A 21,329-nucleotide genomic window follows, 5' to 3' on the forward strand; every position below is an offset into this window, starting at 1 on the left:
AAAATATCGGTTGGTCCAAAAACGCTTGGTGAAATATTTCCACCGTTCCCAAATCACGTGGCTAGCGTAAGCGCCTAAAGTGTATGGATTTGGCACATTTTCGCGTTTGGAAGATAGAGATTCATTGTAAAAATAGCGTTCAAGGACATTCGGCGGAGTTAGCTCCCCATTCCCACTCGTTCACGCGTCGGTTTCTGTTGGCGTAAACAGCAAGAACAGCAAATGAAAGTTGAAAGTTCTTTTCCGATTCCAGTCTTCGCCGACAGGATTTAGAATTTATTGCGTCAGAGAGAATTAGTTAAAACTTTTATTCTGCTATAAGATATTGTTAACACTTGTCCACATTAGTAAAATAATATCACATGAATTGTCCAACAACCTCAGCGCCACATCGATGGTGCTGTTATTCGCCCCCTTCCTGTATTATTGCTTGTAAGTACTAGTATTGCTTAAAAAGCAGCGAGCCTGTTACGTCCCGTTAAACACCCTTTATGGCTAGATGAGCTCAAATCCGAAAATTTCTTCTAAGCTGTAGTCGAAGGTTTTGAAATCCCTTTCGTAAAGCAAATACAAACGTTTTAACGTCTCTATTGGAATGTCGTTAAAGTACTGTTTCAAGCGTTCTCTTGTACTGGAAGTCTTGTAGACTAATGGAAAGCTGAGTGCATTGGCCCCGGCCAAGTGGAGCGCCAGAGAAGAGTCGTCCGTCAAGGTTTCGTATTTACCGATAATATTGTAGTGTACTAAGCAAGGGTGGCAAAGATTTGAAATTCCTTCCCAGTGCTCGTTGAAGGACATATTGCCATTTTTACTAAGCTCAGGCGTAAGTAAATATTGTATGAATTCATTAAAAGTAACGTCGTCCGCGTTGGTCAGCGATTCGTTTGTGGCGTGCAGGCGAAAGGATTTGATTATCAGTCTTCCTATGCGTGACTGCAAAAGAGGAATAGAAAACCAAAACGAATTCAAATATACTTCAACACACACAGCTATGTTGCATGGCATAAAGTCCGAGATTCACGTACCTGAAAATATTTTGCACTTCTTGAGTTTCCTTCCAGTTTGTTCCGGTAAGCAGACAACAGCCGTTCCAGCGGATGTCGCACCAAAATGAATCGATTGTACTCCGACAGCACCACAGCCTTTTCTTCGTCGGTCAACGTTTGGAACGTTTCAAACATACCCGAAGAATGTGCCAAATCGGCGGGAATTTGCAGCGGATCCGTTCCATTCCACTTGCTTATCATGATCATCATTATACGCTTCCAGTTGGTGCAGGCGACCTACGAGCGTGCAAAGCGAAAGTAAAAAATCAACTAATGTTGCAACAGGTTTCGGGGGTTTACTGATTCCCACCTTTGGTACGTAGCAGTAGAGAAACTTATGTTCGCGGTCGATCAACAGATGGTCGGTGGGTAACTCCTTCAGCTTCTCCACGCGCCCGCTAATATCTTCTTTGGCACTGTAAAAGCATGCTTTTTGGAGAATGTCTTGGCGGTGCAGGTTGTGTGCTTGAGTCAGTTCATACTCGTACTGTTTGGTGTGTACACTTAAGGCTACATTTTCATCGCCTATTTCTACCCAATCCAGGGCTTCCAGGAATGATATTAACGTAAAGAACAGAAATGCTTTCCACGTGATACACATTTCCGATTGCACTGTGGTGGCCGATGCGAACGCTTCAAACATCCGTTTACGCTAAAAGCGAATGTTAGACACGTTTTTTCAACATAGCAACGAATCCAGTGAACTAAAGAAACAATAACATTTTCACTTTTGTGCTGTATGCGAGGGAAAACATGTTGTTGGCACGATTTTTGTTTACGTTGCAGTCACAACCGCATCGTCATGATCCACGGGTATTGGCGACGATGAATATGAAGAGAGCCTGGAGAAAATCATAACAAACTGATCATCATGATCCAATCGAACCGATCGGGAGATAAACAAAACATACCTGGAAGTAGCGATGCTGTGATAAAAAAGAAAAAAAATCAGCAATATGCTCTGTTTATGTACTGGCGACTGGAATTTGCCATGCTCTCGGAGAGACATTTTGACAGACTGGATCTGACAGCATTTAGACAGCATTTGCACCTAAACTGACAGCACAGCTCATGGGGTGAATTAATATAAAAACGACCCTTAAAATTGCGAAGCTTAAAAACCACTAATAATCGGGCGATTCATATTGATTCTGGCCATTGTTTGCCCCCAATTTTATATAGTTCACATTCGGAAGGATATTGCGCCTAAAAGTATATTATGTATCTGCAACAAGCATTTATTTTAATTTTGAAATCAAAGGCTGAACCATAAATCACTATTTTATAAAAAGGACTGTCATCGCTGAGCAGAAACACACTTCAATAAAGGCTGCTTCAATGATGAAGATGGTAATAAAAAATTATGTTAATGATGTTGCATGGGGCTCCAATAACTCTTGAATCCTTTCGATGCATTCAGCAGCAACGGCTCGAATTAGTGATACGGTATTTTCATTTACCAATAAAAATTCTTATTATGAAATTTAAATTATTACATTTATTGCTTATTAAATTGTTACAAATTAACACATGCAATGGTGATATGATAAATCAGCATTTTAAGCTACGCCTTTTGAACATTCATTCGCTTTTCTACACTCATTTCATAATTCTCTTGTTCAGCTCACTTTGTTATAAATAACGATAGTTTTCTCTCTATTGGCATGGTTTGATTCCGGATCGCTACTAAATTTGAAGAAGTTGCTTATCGGAGATTGGTTTCAACTATTGATAAAAGTGAGAGGCGAACTCATGTTTATCCGTTATGCATAACATTACATGAAATCTATTAATATCTATTCACCGTCGCGGTGCAAGTAAGTCACCGAGCAATGCACCAATAGCAAACGCTTTGCAAGTGGTTGCTGCTATCCTTACGATGACATCGTACGTTTAGTTTCACACCTCTTACGACTAGTTTAACCTATCGTTCTATTTTCCAATGTAAAGTCTTAACAAACGTCTTAGTATTCCATATTTCCCTTTCTCACGTGGAGTGTCTAACTAATATCGGTAGTGAAATGATGAAACCTCTGTCAGATGAAGGAAAAGGTCAGCAAAAGTGTTAAGATGAAGATGAACACAAAGCAATTGGCGTTGTTCCACCATTTGAAAGTTGCCTCAAGTTGCTCGTTACTTCCTTCGGCCAGAAGCACGAGTCTGCTATTCATTATCCGTATTCTCAGTACATCGACAAGCGGTCATTGGCAGCATAAGTTTGGGTGAAGGGCCAGAAGAGGGTTTAGAAGACGAAGGCGAAGGGAGGGCGGAGTGATGTCGAACGGAGTAAGGGGCAACGATCACATCGGTCAGCAACCTGTTACGGGCATATCGCCCATTCCTGCCATTATCACGCCGATTCGCGGAGCTACCAAACGTCTGGGAGGTTCCATCAGGCACTCGGTCTCCGATGTCTAGTTACTACCGAAGCCCACGAACGCGCGATGTCGCGTGGATGAGTAGCTGTCCTCAACCGTCTTGTCGATGGTCTGGTAGAAGTCGGGCTTTCCGTTGCTGACGCCTGCGGCCGCCTGTCCGTTGGTGATGTTCTTGTTCGGGACGGATTCCAAGTTACCGTTGGTCAGGGCCATCTGTTCCTCCTTCTCCTTCTTGGCCTATGAAACAGTACAAATGCAGAATAAAGCAACGATTGCAAGCATGTCGCGCACTTGAAGTGAAGTCATTTGCGGCAATGAGATTGATGATTGCCCATCGTACCTGTTTCCGCACTGCGTACGCCTGTTTGTAGAAGTTAGCGAAAAGGAAGTAGAACATGAAGGCATGGGCACCAATGAAGTATGCGAAGGCGCTCGGGTAGTTGCACTCGTTCCAAATCAGCAGCTGGAAAGCGTGTGCCATCACCAGAATGAACTGGACCTGCGCCAAAAGTAGAGAGCAGAGATTTATGACACGCAAATTTGGTCGTTTGTTCTCCGACCGGCAAAGCGAGTCCGGCGGGGAGCTAGGCAGCAAAAAGTGATCCTACCATCTGCAGCACGGTGAGGTATTTCTTCCACCACAGATACTTCTGTACCTTCGGTCCCATCGCCGCAAGCATGTAGTACGTGTACATGATGATATGCACGAAGGTATTTAACAGACCGAAGAAAGAGCTGTGGCCACCTGGGGAAGTTAAAAAGTAATACGACAAGAGTTTTTTTAACTAATATTTTTGATTAAAGCGTAAGCTTTTAAAACACGGACCACTTAGTCAACGGATCAACGTCATTACTGGCAAACGACTGTTCTTAACTTCTCACCCTTGAGAGCCTGACATTGACGTGCTTAGAGTAAGCTTTTGCTTTCAATGGAAACGTTTTTTCCCACAGCTGTTTCGATACCATTCCACTGTCGAAAGCGTCGTTGGCATCAAATTGGGCTTATTCCCAGATAAGGCACCGACACCATAAACGGTATACTTCGAACGATAGAAAATTGGATTGAAATTTTGGGTACACTTTCGCATAGCTGGGTGCACACCCAACGTCACTGCCACGGTTGGTGAACTACCGGTCAGCACGTGTCGCGGTGTGCACTTTCCCTGACCAGCGATAGAAATTGGGGAAATGTTTTGAGCACAGCCAAACTTTTCTTCGTTTTTCACCCATCCAACCACTTTGGTCGGACACGTGGATTAGATTGTGTAACGTCGTTGAAGCATTAATGGATGATGACCAGCAGCGTAAAATGAAAACCGCCTTAAGCAACGGGCGTTAAAAATGAGAAGCATTTCCGTTGTTTTCGTCGTTTCCACCACATCGCCGACGGTTTCTCGGAGAAAAAATTTATGCACTCCATCAGTCTAACAGTGCTCAAAGTCCGTGTCCGCTTAAATTGGGCAAGCTTCCTTCGCATACTAACCTGGCATAAATTTGACACCCCACCAGACCGACATGGGCATGATGCCGTGGTGAATGACGTGCAGTGTTGACACCTGGTCGTACCGTTTTCGCATCACGAAGAAAAAGGTGTCGAAGAACTCGGTAAACTTGGAGAAGTAGTACCACCAGCACCCGGAAGCCATCTGCCGAGGCGAAGGTCGGAAAATGAAAGCAAAACGAGCAGATGTCACTACAGTGGCCCCAGGATGACCGGGGGTTCAGCAGACGGCCCATACTTACCCTCATGGCCATCGGCGACCGGGAGTAGTCCACCGGTTGACAGCGTAGACTGTAACCTGCGAGCCATCCGGCAGCGCACGCCTGCGGGAGTCGAGATGATTTTGTGGGATGAAAAGTGAAAGGATTATGACCGGGGTCATTGCTTCGCGGGAACCTTGGGAAGCACGCGGGCACGGACTACACCTACCTCATAGAACAGCCACGTACTGAAGAGGACTTGCACGAAGTTGTACACAATGAGCACCTTCCGCAGCTCAAACGGTTTCCTGTTTTCCATCAATTTGGGACCTAAGATCTGCACGGGCCATGGGGTCAGTGCATGCGGCGAATCAATGGAGAAGAGTGTTACGTTAGTAGCGATCCACTGGTGCGTTCACTACTTCAAGGACGTGAACTCTGACAATCTGCCGGCCTGTTGCGGAAATAGTTTCACAGCAGCTGGGCGACGACGACGCGACGTTTTATGAGTACAACCAACTTCAACTCAACCGACTCCACGTGTTGCTCATAACGGCTTATGTTTAGCAATCAACAGAGAATCGTAAACGCGTAGTCATAAACAGGTCTGTGTAATGGTATTTTTTGTTGCCGGTACAGGGTGTTCCATCACCACCCAACTACTTAAATTTTAAATAACTCCACTATTTGTCAGGGGACTTTAACAAACTAGCCAGATTCTAAAATTTCAGTTTATGCCGTTTTAATCAATTTATGGTAAAATAGCGGGCTAAAATTATAGTGCTTCACATTGAAATTAATCGTTCAGCTGTGAAAACTGTGCGTGTTTATTAATGTCATATTTTTCTGTTTTCTTTCTTTGGGCCATTTGAAGAACAAGGTTTAGGTCAGCCAGCCGAAGACCATTGAAGAAGTGAAAGGTAACATCACAGTGGAAATTGCTGCTATTACGTTGTCTATTACCAATTGGTTTGATCGATATTATATTTTGAATAAACTGTTAATAATGCATTCTGTGTTTCAAATAAATTTTGCTTATCTGTTAAAATCGACTTACAAACAGCGGAGTTATTAAACATTTAAATAGTTGGATTGTGATGAAACACCCTGTACGGATTAGACTTGTATTACAACGGGCCACAGTTGAAGCGGCATTTCATGTTCCCCGCGGTACAAGATACGCGTCTTTACTGGACTTGCAGCTTTCGCTCTGTCTGCTCTGTTTCTTGTGAACATTAAACACTCAATACAACAAATGGATGATTCAACCATAAAGCCGCCAGACAAACCGCCAAAACAGACAATTGTTGGCCCATGGAGTAAGGGCAAACTGAATTTGATTAAAACAAAACGAGAAAACAATCGTAACGGTTAACGAGGGTCTGCTTCAAGCCTCGGTTGACTCGGACCCAAACACAGGGTCCCCGCTACTTTCACGCTTTTTCACGTGTCGTCGTTGTGAGAGGTGCTGCTATATTCCGCTGGACTGTGCGGTCGCTCGGGCAGACCTTGAGTGCTATTTACCAACTCGCACTCGGGGGGATAGATTGACAATGAACTTGCATGTGCCGTGAGGTGAGAAGGGACACCCCGAGATAGTGTAGGTTAGTTATCACATTTGTCAAATATGTCATTGTCACCGTTGGACGGTCTCGGGAGTTCGTGATTTCTTTCACGAGCGACTTATCCCAGCAGCGAGCGCGCACGGCGATAAGGTCATTCCGAGCGGGCCTCCGTCAAGGTCGGGTCCACCTCTGAAGACCGGACTCAAGCTGTCCCATTGCTGCGGCGGTGATTGGGCCGAGATTCGCTCTGCCCATTCGGTGCGTTCACTTTTACCACGACACGATGCAATTGCTTCTGGCCGGTGCAAGGCCGCGGCGTTGCAGTGCGCCCCGAGCAATGCAATCGCTTTCTTCGTCTTGACTTTTAGTTTTGTGATCGGCCCCCGACCGGCTCCGGCTCTGGCACCGGACCGGGTGGTTTGTGGGCAAAAAAGTAATTGCTCGGTTGGCGGTCGTGAGACGAATCCTGTTGAAGGTCTCGGACCCCGGGGTTACCACCGAAGCATGTGACGTCCTTTGTTGTCGCACGCCGCATAATTGATTTCTTCAGGCAGAACTTGTGCAATTCTATGATGCAACCCACTCGGTAGGCTAAAAATGTCTAGAATGCCCCAAAAATGTATGCCCATTGTGGCGCTACTCACCTTAACAATATACGCATAGGACAGGCTGATGGCGACGGTGGGAAATGGGGAACTCATCAGTGGCCAATCATTCGTCCGTGGATCCGACAGCTCATCCATCAGGTACCGCCAGCTCCCATGTACGGTCGAGAGAAGCTCCATTTTGGCAAGTGTCCGCCGATACCCCTGAGAGCCGTTTCTAAAGAGTTGCGTAGAGAAAGGAAACAAACAGAAAAGTATTAGCGAAAGGAAAATCTAGAATGATCCGTTGTTGCGTGAGGATCATAGGACTATAACGTCAACGAATGGTTCGATAGCACTTCGGGCCATCGGTTCGCAGTGAGAGCTGTCCAACTGACGTCAAAGCAAAGCACTTCCGGTAGGAGTATTAGCTATTCGAGGGGGATGTGCACTCTCGGGCCACATATCACACTGTTTGAACTGATGAAGCTATTTCACAGTATTCACTTTTCCTGCGCTACCTGTTTGTATTATAATTAACATTCTGGATCCAACTTGTGAAATCGGTGTAGACGGCCGTCGGTCGCAGGGAAACCAAGACAGTGAAGGATTCTCATCGACTCGGTCGGTTTGGCAACATCGTTCCGATTACAACATGTTTTCATTTTTTTCTAATAAACATTGGCTTCCGTCCTGTTGCTCATTCTTTCGATTCCGCTAACCGTTGTGTTCCGCTTCATTATTAGCTCGCAGCGTCTCGTGGCAAATATGTGTGTTTTTGAATGTAAAAATGACTGGCGGGCGCGGCGTCTTGCTCATCCTCCAAGGTGGCCGTATTTGGCGGCCGTAAACTCGGCTGGGCCATAAATCCGACGCACAGAACTGGTTTTCGAAACACCACCGCCCGACTGCATCGATCGTGTCATCGACATAAACAGGAAACGCGGAATAGATTTTTCGGTGCTTTTGGGGGAATTTCTTTGTCTAGATTTGGCGCTACAAAAATCATCGCGCGGGATGTGTGCCAGACGAATGTGATTTGCATTTACGAGACTCGCCTGACTGGGGCTCGCGGTTTTGGACGACAAACAAAGCAGCTGGCAAGGAGTCCCAGAAAAAATCCTTTTGGAACCACCGTTGATTTCGTGCGCGCTGGCGAACCGATTGCCAATTCGAAAACAAAATTTTGCCGTTCATTTCAAGTCACAAGGATACACGGCTTAAATTTCTTTCTGAAAGGTGTCCAAACATTCGGGTGCCGTCTCAATGGTACCAGCGTTAAGTGCGATCATAATCTAGCACGGCACATTAAAAACCATTACTTTATTCGTGGCCCAGGTCGTGGCCCCACTGTCCGCGACACTCACAAACGGCACGGTAACCTCAACCTACTCCGTGCCGGGCACGGGCGAAAAAGGTCAGCAAATTAAACGTAAGAAGACGTTTTATCTAGCGTCGCACGCCCATTTGCCCAACACCACCGACTCTGTGATTTCTTTCGAGTGGTTGAGACATCGCTAATGAGGTGCGCCATCGTAGTGCGTTGCCTGCCGGATTGTGTCTCCGTGACACGGTGACTAGTGGCCGTTCAGCCGTCGACTGCGCCTCGCGGAGTGGGCCAAGTGTTTGGTCGTACTGCGGGCAGCGGATCAGAACGCGGCGAGTTGGCTGAGTTGGGTTGGGTCCAGTCGGTCCGTCGATCGGTCGGGTCATCTCGGCCCGATTGTCATATTTTATCTTTTATCCCCCGACAGGCCACCAGGCCCACCAGCTGCGCGATGATTTCGCGTAACCCGAAAGAAGGTCAAAGCGGCAGGCACCGTCATTAGGCAGGGGCGTACCGTGGCTCGCGATGGGCAGGTTCGTAGTCTGTTTGGCCGTTAGAATCTTTCATCATGGCAGTCGCCGTCTCACCGTTACGGACCGCTCGATACACTAACGGGTGAGTGTTTACTCGCCGTTTACCGCACGCATGCTGATCACGCTGGGTGTGGTGATTAATTTGTTTATACGACACGGGGCCGGCTGCGGGCCCGGTGTCACGGTTGCGTGTCCGTGTTGGAAAATTGAATCCGTTCGGGCCGTGGCGCGCGACCGACCGTCGAAAGTGGCGGTGGCATCGCTAGGGAGGTGGTTGCTTCGAGCATTCCCGCGGCCTGGTGGCCTGCCGCAGGAGTCGCCGGTGCTGATGGTTATGAAAATTTTGCAATTTATATGCACCCCAGCGATCAGGGAAGTCACAAGGTCACCACGATTAGATGCGCCTTAGCGTACGGCGCACGATCAGACCCCAATCCGCCGGCGACCACCCGGCCCGGCCGGGATCCTCGGGGCTGGGCAAATTGGAAAACGGAACCAAACGGAAGGCGGCCCGGTTTACACAATGCAGTGGGAAGCAATTTTCCGCGGAGGTTGCGATTGCGGTCGATTGATCGAGATGCGCGATCGACAGATATTGGACGAAGCGACCCTAAGCGATTGCTGGACCGATTGCTCTGCACGAAACACGGAATTTGAGGCCGAGACGCGGCGATCGAGTAAGCCACGAATCGAATCACAATCTCCGCGGAACACGATGGCCCGAGCGGTCTGATCGATCGAGGTGACCTTAGCGCCGTGGGCCGTGAGCAATAAAATAAGTTCCTCCTAAATGGCGCTACTTGGCGCGCTAGAATGGAGTTGTAAAACGGGCCGAAGGAAACGAGCGTGTCAAGGGTTCTGCGGTAGGCCGTTGAGGTAATTTCCTCTCCAAGTGTACGCTTCGGCGAGCTCATAAAGACACTGGTTTTCGAGACCACACCGTGGCAAGGGCGTAGGAAGTGACGTTGTTGAAATCGCCACCCGTCGTTGGTGCCGTGCCGTGTCTGCCGAATTTTTCGGGTGATAAACCAATGGCCAAAGGGTCACTTCTTTTGGAGACTTTTGGCAGCAAATGAAAACGTTGCATGTCAGCGTCGCCGAAGCATTTTCTTTGAACCTCCTGTGTCACCCCAGATCAACGGAGCGATCATCAATCAGTGGTCCTCTTGAACCTCGCGTTTCAGCGTGTGCTGGATACCCTAGGCGTGGACTCACTTGAAAGTGATCACACAGCCCTCTGATTAATATTAATTATCATTTATTTTATTGCGCCTCGACGTCGGTCGTGGATGGGCAGCCTAACGGGAAGCACCCGGTACGCCCCTGGCTGACGCACGCGCCCTTAGTAGAGTGTTCTGGAAGGGGAGAAAACCCTTCCATCAGCGATCGAATGGCGCCCGTGGCGCGTAGGCTTGCACCCCTGGTTTGTCAACGGGTAATTAGTGGCGACCACCGTTGTTGCATAAGCCGCTCGAAAGGGCAACGGAAAATGTTATTACAAACCGCCCGGTGACAGATGACAGCTGATGGCAGTTCTAGTAGTTTCAGCCGGCTTGCTGTGATCCAATGACGTACACACGTCTCCGGTAAACAACAGTACAGCTCAATTACCGTTAGTAAACAAGATCAGTCCGACGACCTACCCGGCCCCCGGTAGCCGGGTGCAGACCTTCGCCAGAAGCCGCTCTGAACTTCAACTTGATCTTGCAATCCTACGCGCCCGTGTGAACGTGGAAAGCAGAACGTGGTGCCGCAGTAAGTAAACAGTAAACAGGGAAAATTTCTATTCGCGCGTCAACAACCGGAGTGCGGCCAGACTTGGAGCGCCCCTCGCGCAGGCTACTGTGACGCACAGCGGAATGCATTATTTATTGGCTTGTCTATGATGCATTTCATTTCCTTACAGCGCAGGGCTTGGGCTGTTTGTAAGCTTTCTGAATCGATTAACGCTGGCTGGCCTCAAGGTTGCCCGAAGTCCAGCCCGTCCGTCGGTTCGTTGTGGGCTTAGCAAGCAAGCAGCAAAACAAAACGAAAACTGTCCATTAAACGTCGTGCCTATCGCAGCCTCAACCCTGCAAATAGACCATCGGAAGAATCTATCGGAACCGGTAAGGAGAAGGGGCAAAACGCAAACCTTGCACTGCGCGCCATCCGTCAATATTTGATGGGCAGTGCTAACACACCCGAGGACTCCGGTGGCCGTCACAGAAAGTAAGGTGCGCCGGCCGCGGATGTTTGGCAGCGCTTCGATTGATCTGCTGCGCATCGTTTGACCCGAATTTTGGCTACGGATCCGCGGAACGGACAGCGGAGCCGGACGATCGGCAAACAGAGGGGCCCAAGAGTCCGACGCGAGCCGCCAGCGAGCCGTCCGAACATTGGCATTCGCGCCCGCCGAACATCAAAAGGCACTTTAAACTCACGGGCACGTACCAGCGAGCCGAAGCGGAGCTTGCCGGCTGTCCACCTGCTCGCCAGAGGCCGGAGCGCCCGCGACGCACACGGGTTTCCAGCTATCGACCGTCACAACCGGTTCGCCGATGGCCCGAGGTCCGGGACCGGATCGATCTCCGGGAGCGATCCAATAAGCACCGGCACTTTGTATGCCGTGCAGATATGGAGCCGTGATTTTTGGGTGCCGCCCCACGGACCGGTATGCTGCCCTGGCCAGCCTGGGTGTGGGTGGTGCGCCCTTGCCCGTGGGGGATCAAGACCAAAAATAGCGTCTTTCGGGCCAATTCAAGGCTACAGCCCGGGCAGCCCAAAAATTGCCTCGGGATCGCACACCGCGGAGGTCCCTTTTTGCGCGCACGCATCGCTTCCTGATCGCCCCCTGGGTGGGCACTGCACGCACCGCACATAACCGGCTGCTGCCGAGTGGGTGGTGGGTGGTGCACGCAGAGGCACGTAGGCGCGCATGCCACCCAGGTACGCAATGTTTGCCGCGCGACCTTGGCCGGGTGTGCGCAACCGAAACGCGTGCAAACTGCCGGCGGATGTTGCTCACATCGGTACGAATCTGTCCATTTCTCTGCGTCATCGTCCCCGTCACTTATGTGCTACTGTTTCGATCTGCTGCGAAGCACCGAAAGGATTTGGCTGTTGGTGCGTGCTCGTAACAAGGCCAGGACACGGGACGTGGACATCATCGGCCCGGAGCGGAGCGTTTGCAGATCGGGCACCGAAAAGGGGTCGCACCCGACCAGTTGCAGCATCCCGCGCTATTGAAGTTTGTAGGTAAGAGTTATGTGAAGATCCAAAATCAGCAACCGTGAGCCTGCTGCAGTGTCGGTGGCAAGCAAAACTGAAGACCACTGGAGACTGGTGTGATCGAAGATACATAATTCATCACCGACCAACCAAAGGCTTGGCGTCGTCGATTATGGCTACCTTCGCAGCTGGAATCAGGGGGCCCGACTGGCGGACTGAATGGAACTGAAGAGTGTAGCGAGCGAAGTGGCCCACTCGTAACAACCATACTGCGCGGGCCCCGCCGGATCAGCCTTCACTTTCGGTTAGGTCATATCAGGGTAGGGCCTACGGTCGGTCGGATCGGAAACAAGCCGTGATAATGGACTGATTTCGGTTGAGCTGCTGCATGAGCGGCCGGATGCGAATGGAACGTTGATGGAAGGGACGAGCGAGATAGAGAGTTCACTCTCGATCGGCAGCCCGATCGTCACGAAAAGCGTTTCCGTGTGAAGTTTCTCCGTTTACTCCAATTTCTGTTGTTCCAGCCGAAGGTACTAATCGCATGCACGCCGAAGGCCGAACGCCTCCGGGATCGTGGCGAAACGGTCAGCTCTCCGGTGGCGTCGGATCGAACACGTAAGAGGTGCGTTACGATGACCGGCCGCCGCATCTCATCGGTTAGGTGGTGTGCCAGGGGAAGAAAAAAAACTATCGCCTCACCGTCGCCGTATCACCACAGATGCTTTGTTTTTGTTCGACTCACAGGAACACAGTAAACCGGCCTAAAATGCGATGTTTTATGCGATGTCCCATTCGCGTTATGGCGTAGCCAACCGGGCGAGCCTGTCGGCCCGGGTTTGACATTTACGCACAAAAACCGCAAAAACCCGTACGACGAGATCGACGTTTAAAGACCCATCCGCGCTGGTGTCCGAGGCTTGGAAATGCTCTGCCGGCGACCTGGCAACGAGCTGTTTGAAGCGACCGAATCACTAAAGATGTCACTAAATTACACCTTCCTTGCAGCACCATTCTGGAGATCGTTTGAGGCTCTTCCTCAACAATACGCAGCCCTCGGAACAAATGGGTACAATCGGAACGAGCTCATTACAGTTCTTTAGCCGGTGTCAGAGTTCCAGTACAATTACGTTCGGGTCGTTTTTTCATCGCCTCTTGACGTTACAAATTGCTCTCTTAAGGGCATTAATCAGCGGTTTTCGTGTAGGAGTGTGTTTGAAGAAGTTCTACACTTAGCCTAGAAGAGTTGACATGACGAGAAGTACCATTACAGCCGATTCTCAACAACGCATGTCTGGAGTCTGGACGAGGACACTGTTAACGTTCTTTTACCGTCGGCAAACTACGAGGCACACCTGCCCGAGGCTAAGCCTAATGGCACCTCGGATTTGCAAACGTACCGGACCGAAACAGATTGATAAAGGGGCTTCGGGTGCCTCAATTAACATCCATCAAGCGGTGCCGGACGATAAATGGCCGACGATTCTTCAGAGCCCCCATTGAGCGGATGCGAATCTTCTTCTCAACCGTGGCTGGTGATACATTTGGTGCCTTCTAGCGTTCACCTGTACAATCGGTTGTGGTTTTCCGCCCAATCCTGATTCAGCCGGGTGGTGACCTTGCCATGTTTTTCATTGCACGTCGTACACAGTATCTACTGCTGATTGTTTGTCCACCAGAGTCTGCGTATGTCCATTTCTCTTTTGGCAGCGGCCGAGATGCAAGGTCGTCCCGCAATCGGCCACCTCTGAAGAGGCACTGTTTGCACTTTACTTTAGCGATGACCACCGGAGCTATTGAACGGTCGCACTTGAACCCTCGGCCCCTTGTGGACGCGTGCCATTTTTGAGCCAAGTCGTTTGGTGCAAATTGTAGTGCTCGCCAAACGAACCTCTGCCTCGGTTCTGCATCGGCCCGAAAGAAGTGCAACGGTGGAAGTTCGAAGTTCCCATCGGGTGGCCGGTGGATGGCGAAAATCGCTCGCCTCAACATCGGCACTATTTGTCCTGACGAAGCACTTCCACCACGACGGCTGAAGTAGTGACCGCCGCAGTTGAAGAAGCGCAACGACGGGGTGACATTTTTTGACACTGTGCCCGACGAGACCTTCCAGTCGTCGTGCGAAGGTTTCGACGAAGGTGCCGAAATCATGTAGGTCAAACGGGCGGCGCTTTGTCAGCGAGTTTCGCCCGACGGAAGCAATCCCCCCGTACAGTGAACCGGAGAAGAATGGACACGGCACGGCACCCGGTGGCTGATCGATGCTGTTGATTCACGCCAACCCGACTGGGATAAACCACCGGGTTAGTTTCGGACGCCACTACCGCCAAGACCGCGATGAGCAACAAAGAAATGGAAGGCGAAAAAACTTGATTGTGAAAATATGCGACTCATTATGCGACTCCGCGGCGCCCCGGGTTTGGTGCCGTGGTCTGGCTATTGGCGTAGGCCCGCCCAGGTACGACGGCCTCTACCGGCGAGAGATGTAAATCCGTAATGTTCGTTCGGCCGAAGTCGGCCAAATTTGAGCACAGGTTACGTAAGGTGTCTGAAGACCGCGTTTGGCCCGCGCCAATGATCCGAAACCCGTAGCTCTATGGCGGGCCCTCCAAGACGGGGCCGCCAGACAGTTCGGCCTCCGTCGTCGTGGAGGAACCTTCTCCGGGGCTTAGAGTAGCGGCCTCGTTACTCTCTCTCTCTCTCTCTCTGCGAGGTCCGAGGTACCCGGGATTTTTTGGAAGATAAAGTTTCGCGCCGACTCCCGACACGCACACTCCCGTACCGGACCATAGACCTTCTCTGTTTTGTATGTCCGTTTTTCGTATATCCAAGTCACGGTCTCTCGCCTCCCCGCGGTTCCTTTGCTTCCCGGATCGTGCACACTGGTGGGACGAGTGGACAATAGCCGAGCAACGCCACCCCATCATCAGCCACCAGGGGGCGATTGCGACATCGAGCCGATCAAGCGCACCTTGTGGCCGACCTGATGGCAATCTCCCGAGAGGCGGCGGCGGCGGTGCTCGATGGCGCGATCTTTTTGGGCGATTGGTCCGGATTGTGGCAACCTCGCCGAAAAACAAAACAAATCGACACCGAAAATTGCAACGCCAAGACACTCGAAGCGACACTCGGTGGGGTCGTGTGGAAGGCAAGCGGGACTTACCTTTCCAACAGTTTCTAGCGCCACTTGTGGAGCACACACGGTCCTCCCGTCGAGCTCGAGTGTCACTATCGCATTCGACGACCGGGGTGCGTCTGCGTCACGTTTTGAGGTCCAGCTTCGAACGCCTCTCACAGAACTGTCCTGAGGTCACACCGGGGCACTGGAAAGTGGACACCTTCACTCTACCCCACGGGAGTTTATTCACCACTCGGAACGCAGAACTGCAATGCTGACGTCGCACGCAGGTATGTGTCACTGGATCACCGGGCTCCCCTGGAACCCTCACAGGTCGCAGGGCCGAGTTGGGATTCCGGTCGGGAGTGTCCCTCAGCGCAGTTTGTTTGTCACTCAATTGATCCACCGTTTCGGTAGTGTTTCACAGGAACCGACACAAGTCACACCGATCGGGAAGTTGGGCGTTTCACTCCTCACGCAGTAACTAACTCCACTATAGCGCAACGCGAACGTGGGCGCGACCGGAGCGTCGTGAAGTGCCGGGCGAACGATACGAGTGAAATGAGTTTTGGACGGCGGCGACACCGCAGTTTTATATGGCGACCCCCCCCTCCTCGGGGCACCACCACCGCAGACTTCGAGCGGCGGCGCGATGCCCGGCTGGACGCGGACCCCGCGATCGAGGCCGGCGCGATCGCGTTCACGGCTTGGCTTCGGGCTCTGGCACTGAATGGGTCTCCGGTAGCATCACCACCACTACTACTGCTAGTACTGACGCGGCCCCTACCACCACTACCGAGAGCCGGCGAGGATGCTCCCAAGGCGGACCGGGATCGGGAAAAATGGCATCGCCACCGTCGTGATTATGTTGAGCTTTGAGAAGTCCGGAAATTCCGCGCTGTGTGCTGTTATTGTGTATCTTCCCACTCTAACATTCGCCGTTGTTTCCGTGATCCGTTGGTTCCGAGCTCTCAGAACGCCTATTCGCCTCTGACATTCTGCGACCGGTTTCACCGATAAAACGTCGGGACCGCACGACCTGATGAGTCCGCTGGATGCTGGATGCAGTTCGCGCGACGACATAGAGTAGTAATCAGTAAAGTAATGGCGCTCCTGAGGGGTCAAGTACGCCGATGATGCGGTGTTTCAATCCCGGCTCAACCTGTTCGACCAGTTCAGCCCTCCTAGTGTGGTCCCGGTGGTCCGGCGGACGACTGCAGCGAATCCACCGATGCACCACCGGCTCTAGGGGCGAGGGCGAAAAACCTTGTGCCCGTCGTTGGAACCTTGGCCGGCGTAAGAGTCCAACGAAGAAGAGGCGACCAAACAGCCAACAGGCAAACCTATTCCCCACCACCGTTGAACGACGCGCGGTGCATTTACCTTGTTAAACTTGGCCCATTTTATAAAACAGGATTTTTGCGCTTTGGTGTTTTGCGCAGGCGCTCATTGCATCGTACTGCCAACTGTCCGGTCCAGAGGTCCAAGTCCTGGGTGGACCAAAAACTGCACACCACAGCTAGACACGGGTAGACCTTTCAAGAAGTGCAATGGCACAATTTCCGAACGTTCTGGCGCGCTCTGTTGCACAGGTTCGCCGGAAAAGCGGTCGCGATTGCTGACGATTGCGATTTCGGGCCCCCGGGAGCATGTCGAGGAGCGAAATCCAATCCACTTTAAGGCGATTGGCAACCTTAAAGCATAACAGCCAGCTGTTCCGCTGCTGGCACGGCCGTAGATCATCTGCAAGCTTCACCGATTAATCGGTTTCTGTCGGTGGCGGTGCATCAATTTTTTTGCTGAACTTTAAATTGATGCGGCTCTAGGTGTTCTAACATGAAAAAACCCCATGTTTTCGCTCCGGCACCACAAAAAGTGCTATTCGAACACAGGAATCCGAACCCGCGCCGAACATGCCCGAACGGCATTTTTTTTTCTTCCTAAGGCTGACCGCAGACCATGCCGGCCAGTTGGGTTCGGAGGCGATGTTGCGAATGACTTTGCTGTTTTTAAATCGAATTTGTTGTGTTGGAAGGAAGGATTACAAATCGACGGATCAGCGACCGCCATACGGCACCGGACACCGAACGAAACTCTCACTGATTAGCGCCGATTTCGCACCACACGAAGACAAACGCCCCATCTCGGCAACTCTTCGACGGTCTAGCGAACTGGTTCTCCAGTCACCTGACGAAGTCGTCTCGGTCGCGGTCCAAAACAACGCGCCATCGACGGCCTAGAATGAACAGAAACGGGCGAGAAGCGGGTGAAATTAGCACCGACCATCCCTTATTCTTCAAACCGGCTGATCCGGGAAGAGATCTTTCCCACGTGCCGGCCCAGCCCTTGAAGTCAACGTACCCGGGCGCGCGCGTGAGCCTGTCCTAAAATACTCGGAATCGAAATGAATAATTTATCGTCGAACAGGCGGGCATTACGCAATCTCATCCCGCCGAGCATCCCATCTGAGGACCGCGAAGCCTTAATGGAACCTCCACCGGATGGTTGTAATTCTCGTATTCCCAGATAGGAGCTTGCCGGAGATTAGTCCCGGACGGCACATTTCTGTTTGGCATAATTCGGGACATTCCAGCAGCCGCGATCGTTCAGATCGGCGGCTCGCGGTAGTTCGGGACTTTAGGTCCCGACTGGATGATAGCAATGGGCGACTCCTGCTCCTGCACAATTGCGCACCACGAAGAAAACCTGTTACGGGCAGCGCTGGGGTGCGCACTCCGCCTTATCAATGGCGTCCCTTGTGCCGTCGGACGAGGGAATTCTAGCGTTTTGCGAGCGCCACCCAAATCGAACCGGTTTCCGCTTTCTCGGCCGGGTCATTATTGGAAGCGTTTGGAAACTTTGTGGTTGTTGTGGCGATTGTGAAACCGAAAAGCCGCATGCTAATTGAAAGGAGAAAAACGGAACCCAATGTTTACTCGGTTTCTCGGTTGCCCTTCCGTTACCAAGTTGGCCAAGTGTGACAGTGCGCAACCGAAGAGATTTCTCCGTGGGGTGTCCGCGGTCCGCGGTCCAGTGCCGATGTTGACCTCCAGCGCTTTTGATGAGATTCTATGCGGTCCGGTCCGGTCCGACAAGGCCAATTGTATCGGTCGCGGACGGCAATTGCAGACTGTAAACGTTCACTGACAAGGGCAGGTACCTCCGGATGATGATCTCCCTCTCTTTCTCTCTTTCTCTATCTCCGTGGTGCAGTGTTTCGTAGGTCCCAGGAAACCGCCCCCAACTCAACACCTTGGCGCAATCGGCAGCGAAGCGTAGGGGTTGGACTTCTCACGATTGCATCCGGCCGACCGGTGGAATTTTCACCCCCCGTTTTTTTCCACCCATGAATCACCCGGGCTGTGGCGCCGAGGCGCAGCTGATCGTGATCGGGGTACGGCAGTAATTGGGTCCAGCACGCTCCAGAGCCGGTGGGATCGTCACCGTGATTCACGCGGCCTGCGATGAGTGAGGAAAATCCCGACGACGGTGAATTGGTCTACGGCAGTCCCAAGAGCAGCCGGGTGTGGTGGGTAGCTCGAATGGAAGGTCGTAACCCTGAATCTTGTTCTCACCGAGTACCGAGTTGATCGCCAATGGGTTGACGGATTGGTTGCATCCTCGGAAGTTGCGAAGGTTCTGCGGTCGTCGTGGTTTTCGGTGTTTCTCGGCCAGAAGCTACTAATTGAAGTGAGCCATTTGTTTATGCTTGATGTTAGTGACAGCGGACAGTGATTAGCGCCCGCGGAAAGAAGTCGATGGACCGATCCCCGATGAAGTAGCGGTATCGCCAGATACCATTTGGCAACACCATCGGTGACCCTCACATTAGAAGGTACGATGTCCCAAAACAGACCAGTCCTTCGCGCGTGTTGCACATAACATTGTTTTATGGGTGCGGTTTATGAGAGCAAAACCGCCATGGACTTGAACGTGTGGTAAGGTTATGGTCTTAGGTTTGCTGGTCCCGACTTCGGCTGCAATGGGTGACTCCCGGGGCAAATTTCGCTTGCCCAGTTCCACCGTGTGACACTGCGTCACGGCACGGAGAAAACCTGTTACGGGCAGCGCTGGATGAGGCATCCATTCATCTATTCATCTTTGATTGCGGATCACCGTTACAAAGCGATGAGAGATAACAAATTTCAAGGTGAACGAAAACATTTCACGTTAGTTCAGTGTCCATTTTTAAAGAAATTGGGCATAGAGAGCGGTCCCTCATCTGAGCTCAAAACCCGCATGGGCTCGCATGGGCTGTATAACGATCGATAACGGCAACTTTCACTACCACCCGGAAATCATCTAAACCAAACTAGAAAGTGGAACTGCACTTCAGTGGACAAAAAATGGGGCCCACATCAAAATTACTATTTATATCACCTTGCGTAAATGAATTTGCGTAAATTTGTCTTACTCTCACGATACACACGATGGCCAAACCAATCATCCATTATGTGGAGTCATTTGCAACAATGACCCCGACCGAACGCCTCAGCGTCCCCGTAAACTCCTATCGTCCATCAACAGCAGCACTGCGTATGTGTTTGTTGGCGAAGTTTTGGCCATCGATTTCCTATTAGCATTGGTGAGTACTCAAAAATTTGACACGAATTACCATCAATCAACTAGTATTTATTATTCTTTCATCGGGCACCGATGAACCAAAACACGCCCCGAAATCTGCCGCGTCATTAGTCGGAATTGATGAGCCCGGTCCACAGATCGCTCTGTGGCGAAAAAACCTGTGTTCCACCTGAAGCCGTTTGCATGTGGTTAACCCCCTTACGAGCGGTAGACTCATTCAGATTCAGTTCATCCTGTTTTATTAGGAACACGGCCACCCCGGGAGGAACGGCACTTCTGGAGCAAGTGGACGTAGAGGTGGCCCAAAAGCACTTCCCCGTTGCTGAGCAGGGATTGACCTCCAGGGTTGCGGGGTTGAAATAAGTGGCACGATCAGGCAAATTACTATCTCGATCCATACACGGTACACACAATGTCTTACGTATCGGATTCGATCGGTACGCTATAAGGCATTGCGATTAATACTTAAGTACACGTAGTAGTGACAATTTTACAGGCGCCAGGTTTAGAGATGTAGAGTTCGAGGCCTCCATTAGCTTGCTTACGAATGCGTAACAATAATTTCGAGGCCCTTGTGATTCTTTGCGTAGGTACTTGAAGTTTGATTCGAAACTTCAGCATTCCGATCTCGAGGCAAATAACATACCGTGGTCTGTCCCTTATTCTACCAAACATATGCCTCCCATGTGAATCCTAGAAGATACTAATTTACTAAACGACATTATGGACATTATGTTATTTAATCAACAATATGGAAGACACTTGTCGCAATTTGTAAAGGAAGATGAAGAAAAGGATGATCTCAAGAGGATTGGATGAGAATACGCTTTTAGCTGCATGGAACCGGCTGGACACCGTGCGTACAAAGTGTCATTAAAGAGCAACGGAGCTGAGGGGGTCGCGGTCGGCTCATCAAACCACTCGAAAGGATTACGATTGACTGGACATCGGCGTACTTGCCTTGTCTTGTCGAATGATAAATTATGGCGTTTTTGTCGGTGCTCGAGTGGAAAGACCGCAGACGAGTACGGAATGGACTTTGTCTGACGATCGTTGGTCTACCGAAAAATGTACCACATCACGCTGTTTCTACGTCATCCAAATTCACCTACGTTCATTGAGGCCATCGAATCTCTCCCTGCTGATGTCAACCGTGTCTTGAACTTTGCACCGACGGCTCTCACATGGCCCCGCTGACGCCGAGACATCGAAATCGAGAGCGCAAATAACATGATCCACCATATCCAGAATATCTGGCCGGATGCAACCGGTATTACCAGATT

At 50.7% G+C, this 21,329-nt stretch overlaps 2 protein-coding genes across 2 annotated transcripts; both read right to left on the minus strand.

Annotated features, from left to right (window-relative positions):
• Positions 1–378: 378 nt before the first annotated feature.
• On the minus strand, positions 379–1,852 carry LOC131210530 (carbohydrate sulfotransferase 11). The gene is made up of 3 exons (XM_058203788.1): positions 1,357–1,852; positions 1,026–1,283; positions 379–933 (listed from the first exon to the last, which is right to left on the minus strand). The coding sequence occupies exons 1-3, from the start codon at positions 1,687–1,689 to the stop codon at positions 496–498; spliced, it is 1,029 nt and encodes a 342-aa protein (XP_058059771.1). The 5' UTR covers positions 1,690–1,852; the 3' UTR covers positions 379–495.
• A 684-nt stretch (positions 1,853–2,536) lies between these two features.
• Positions 2,537–16,002, minus strand: LOC131210242 (elongation of very long chain fatty acids protein 7). The gene is made up of 8 exons (XM_058203455.1): positions 15,508–16,002; positions 7,335–7,512; positions 5,355–5,462; positions 5,168–5,248; positions 4,908–5,070; positions 4,033–4,169; positions 3,765–3,923; positions 2,537–3,661 (listed from the first exon to the last, which is right to left on the minus strand). The coding sequence occupies exons 2-8, from the start codon at positions 7,473–7,475 to the stop codon at positions 3,461–3,463; spliced, it is 990 nt and encodes a 329-aa protein (XP_058059438.1). The 5' UTR covers positions 7,476–7,512; positions 15,508–16,002; the 3' UTR covers positions 2,537–3,460.
• Positions 16,003–21,329: the final 5,327 nt, after the last annotated feature.

The sequence above is a fragment of the Anopheles bellator genome, chromosome 2 (assembly GCF_943735745.2).
Source record: "Anopheles bellator chromosome 2, idAnoBellAS_SP24_06.2, whole genome shotgun sequence".
In the NCBI taxonomy this organism is placed as follows: Eukaryota; Metazoa; Arthropoda; class Insecta; order Diptera; family Culicidae; genus Anopheles; species Anopheles bellator.

Coding starts and splice junctions, on each gene's coding strand:
- LOC131210530 (XM_058203788.1), bottom strand. CDS start 1,689: ATGTTTGAAGCGTTCGCATCGGCCACCACAGTGCAATCGGAAATGTGT. Junction 1,284..1,356: donor TCTACTGCTACGTACCAAAG/GTGGGAATCAGT, acceptor GCACGCTCGTAG/GTCGCCTGCACCAACTGGAA. Junction 934..1,025: donor GAAGTGCAAAATATTTTCAG/GTACGTGAATCT, acceptor CCTCTTTTGCAG/TCACGCATAGGAAGACTGAT.
- LOC131210242 (XM_058203455.1), bottom strand. CDS start 7,475: ATGGAGCTTCTCTCGACCGTACATGGGAGCTGGCGGTACCTGATGGAT. Junction 5,071..5,167: donor GGTCGCCGATGGCCATGAGG/GTAAGTATGGGC, acceptor TCGCCTCGGCAG/ATGGCTTCCGGGTGCTGGTG. Junction 4,170..4,907: donor GGGTGTCAAATTTATGCCAG/GTTAGTATGCGA, acceptor TAACTTCCCCAG/GTGGCCACAGCTCTTTCTTC.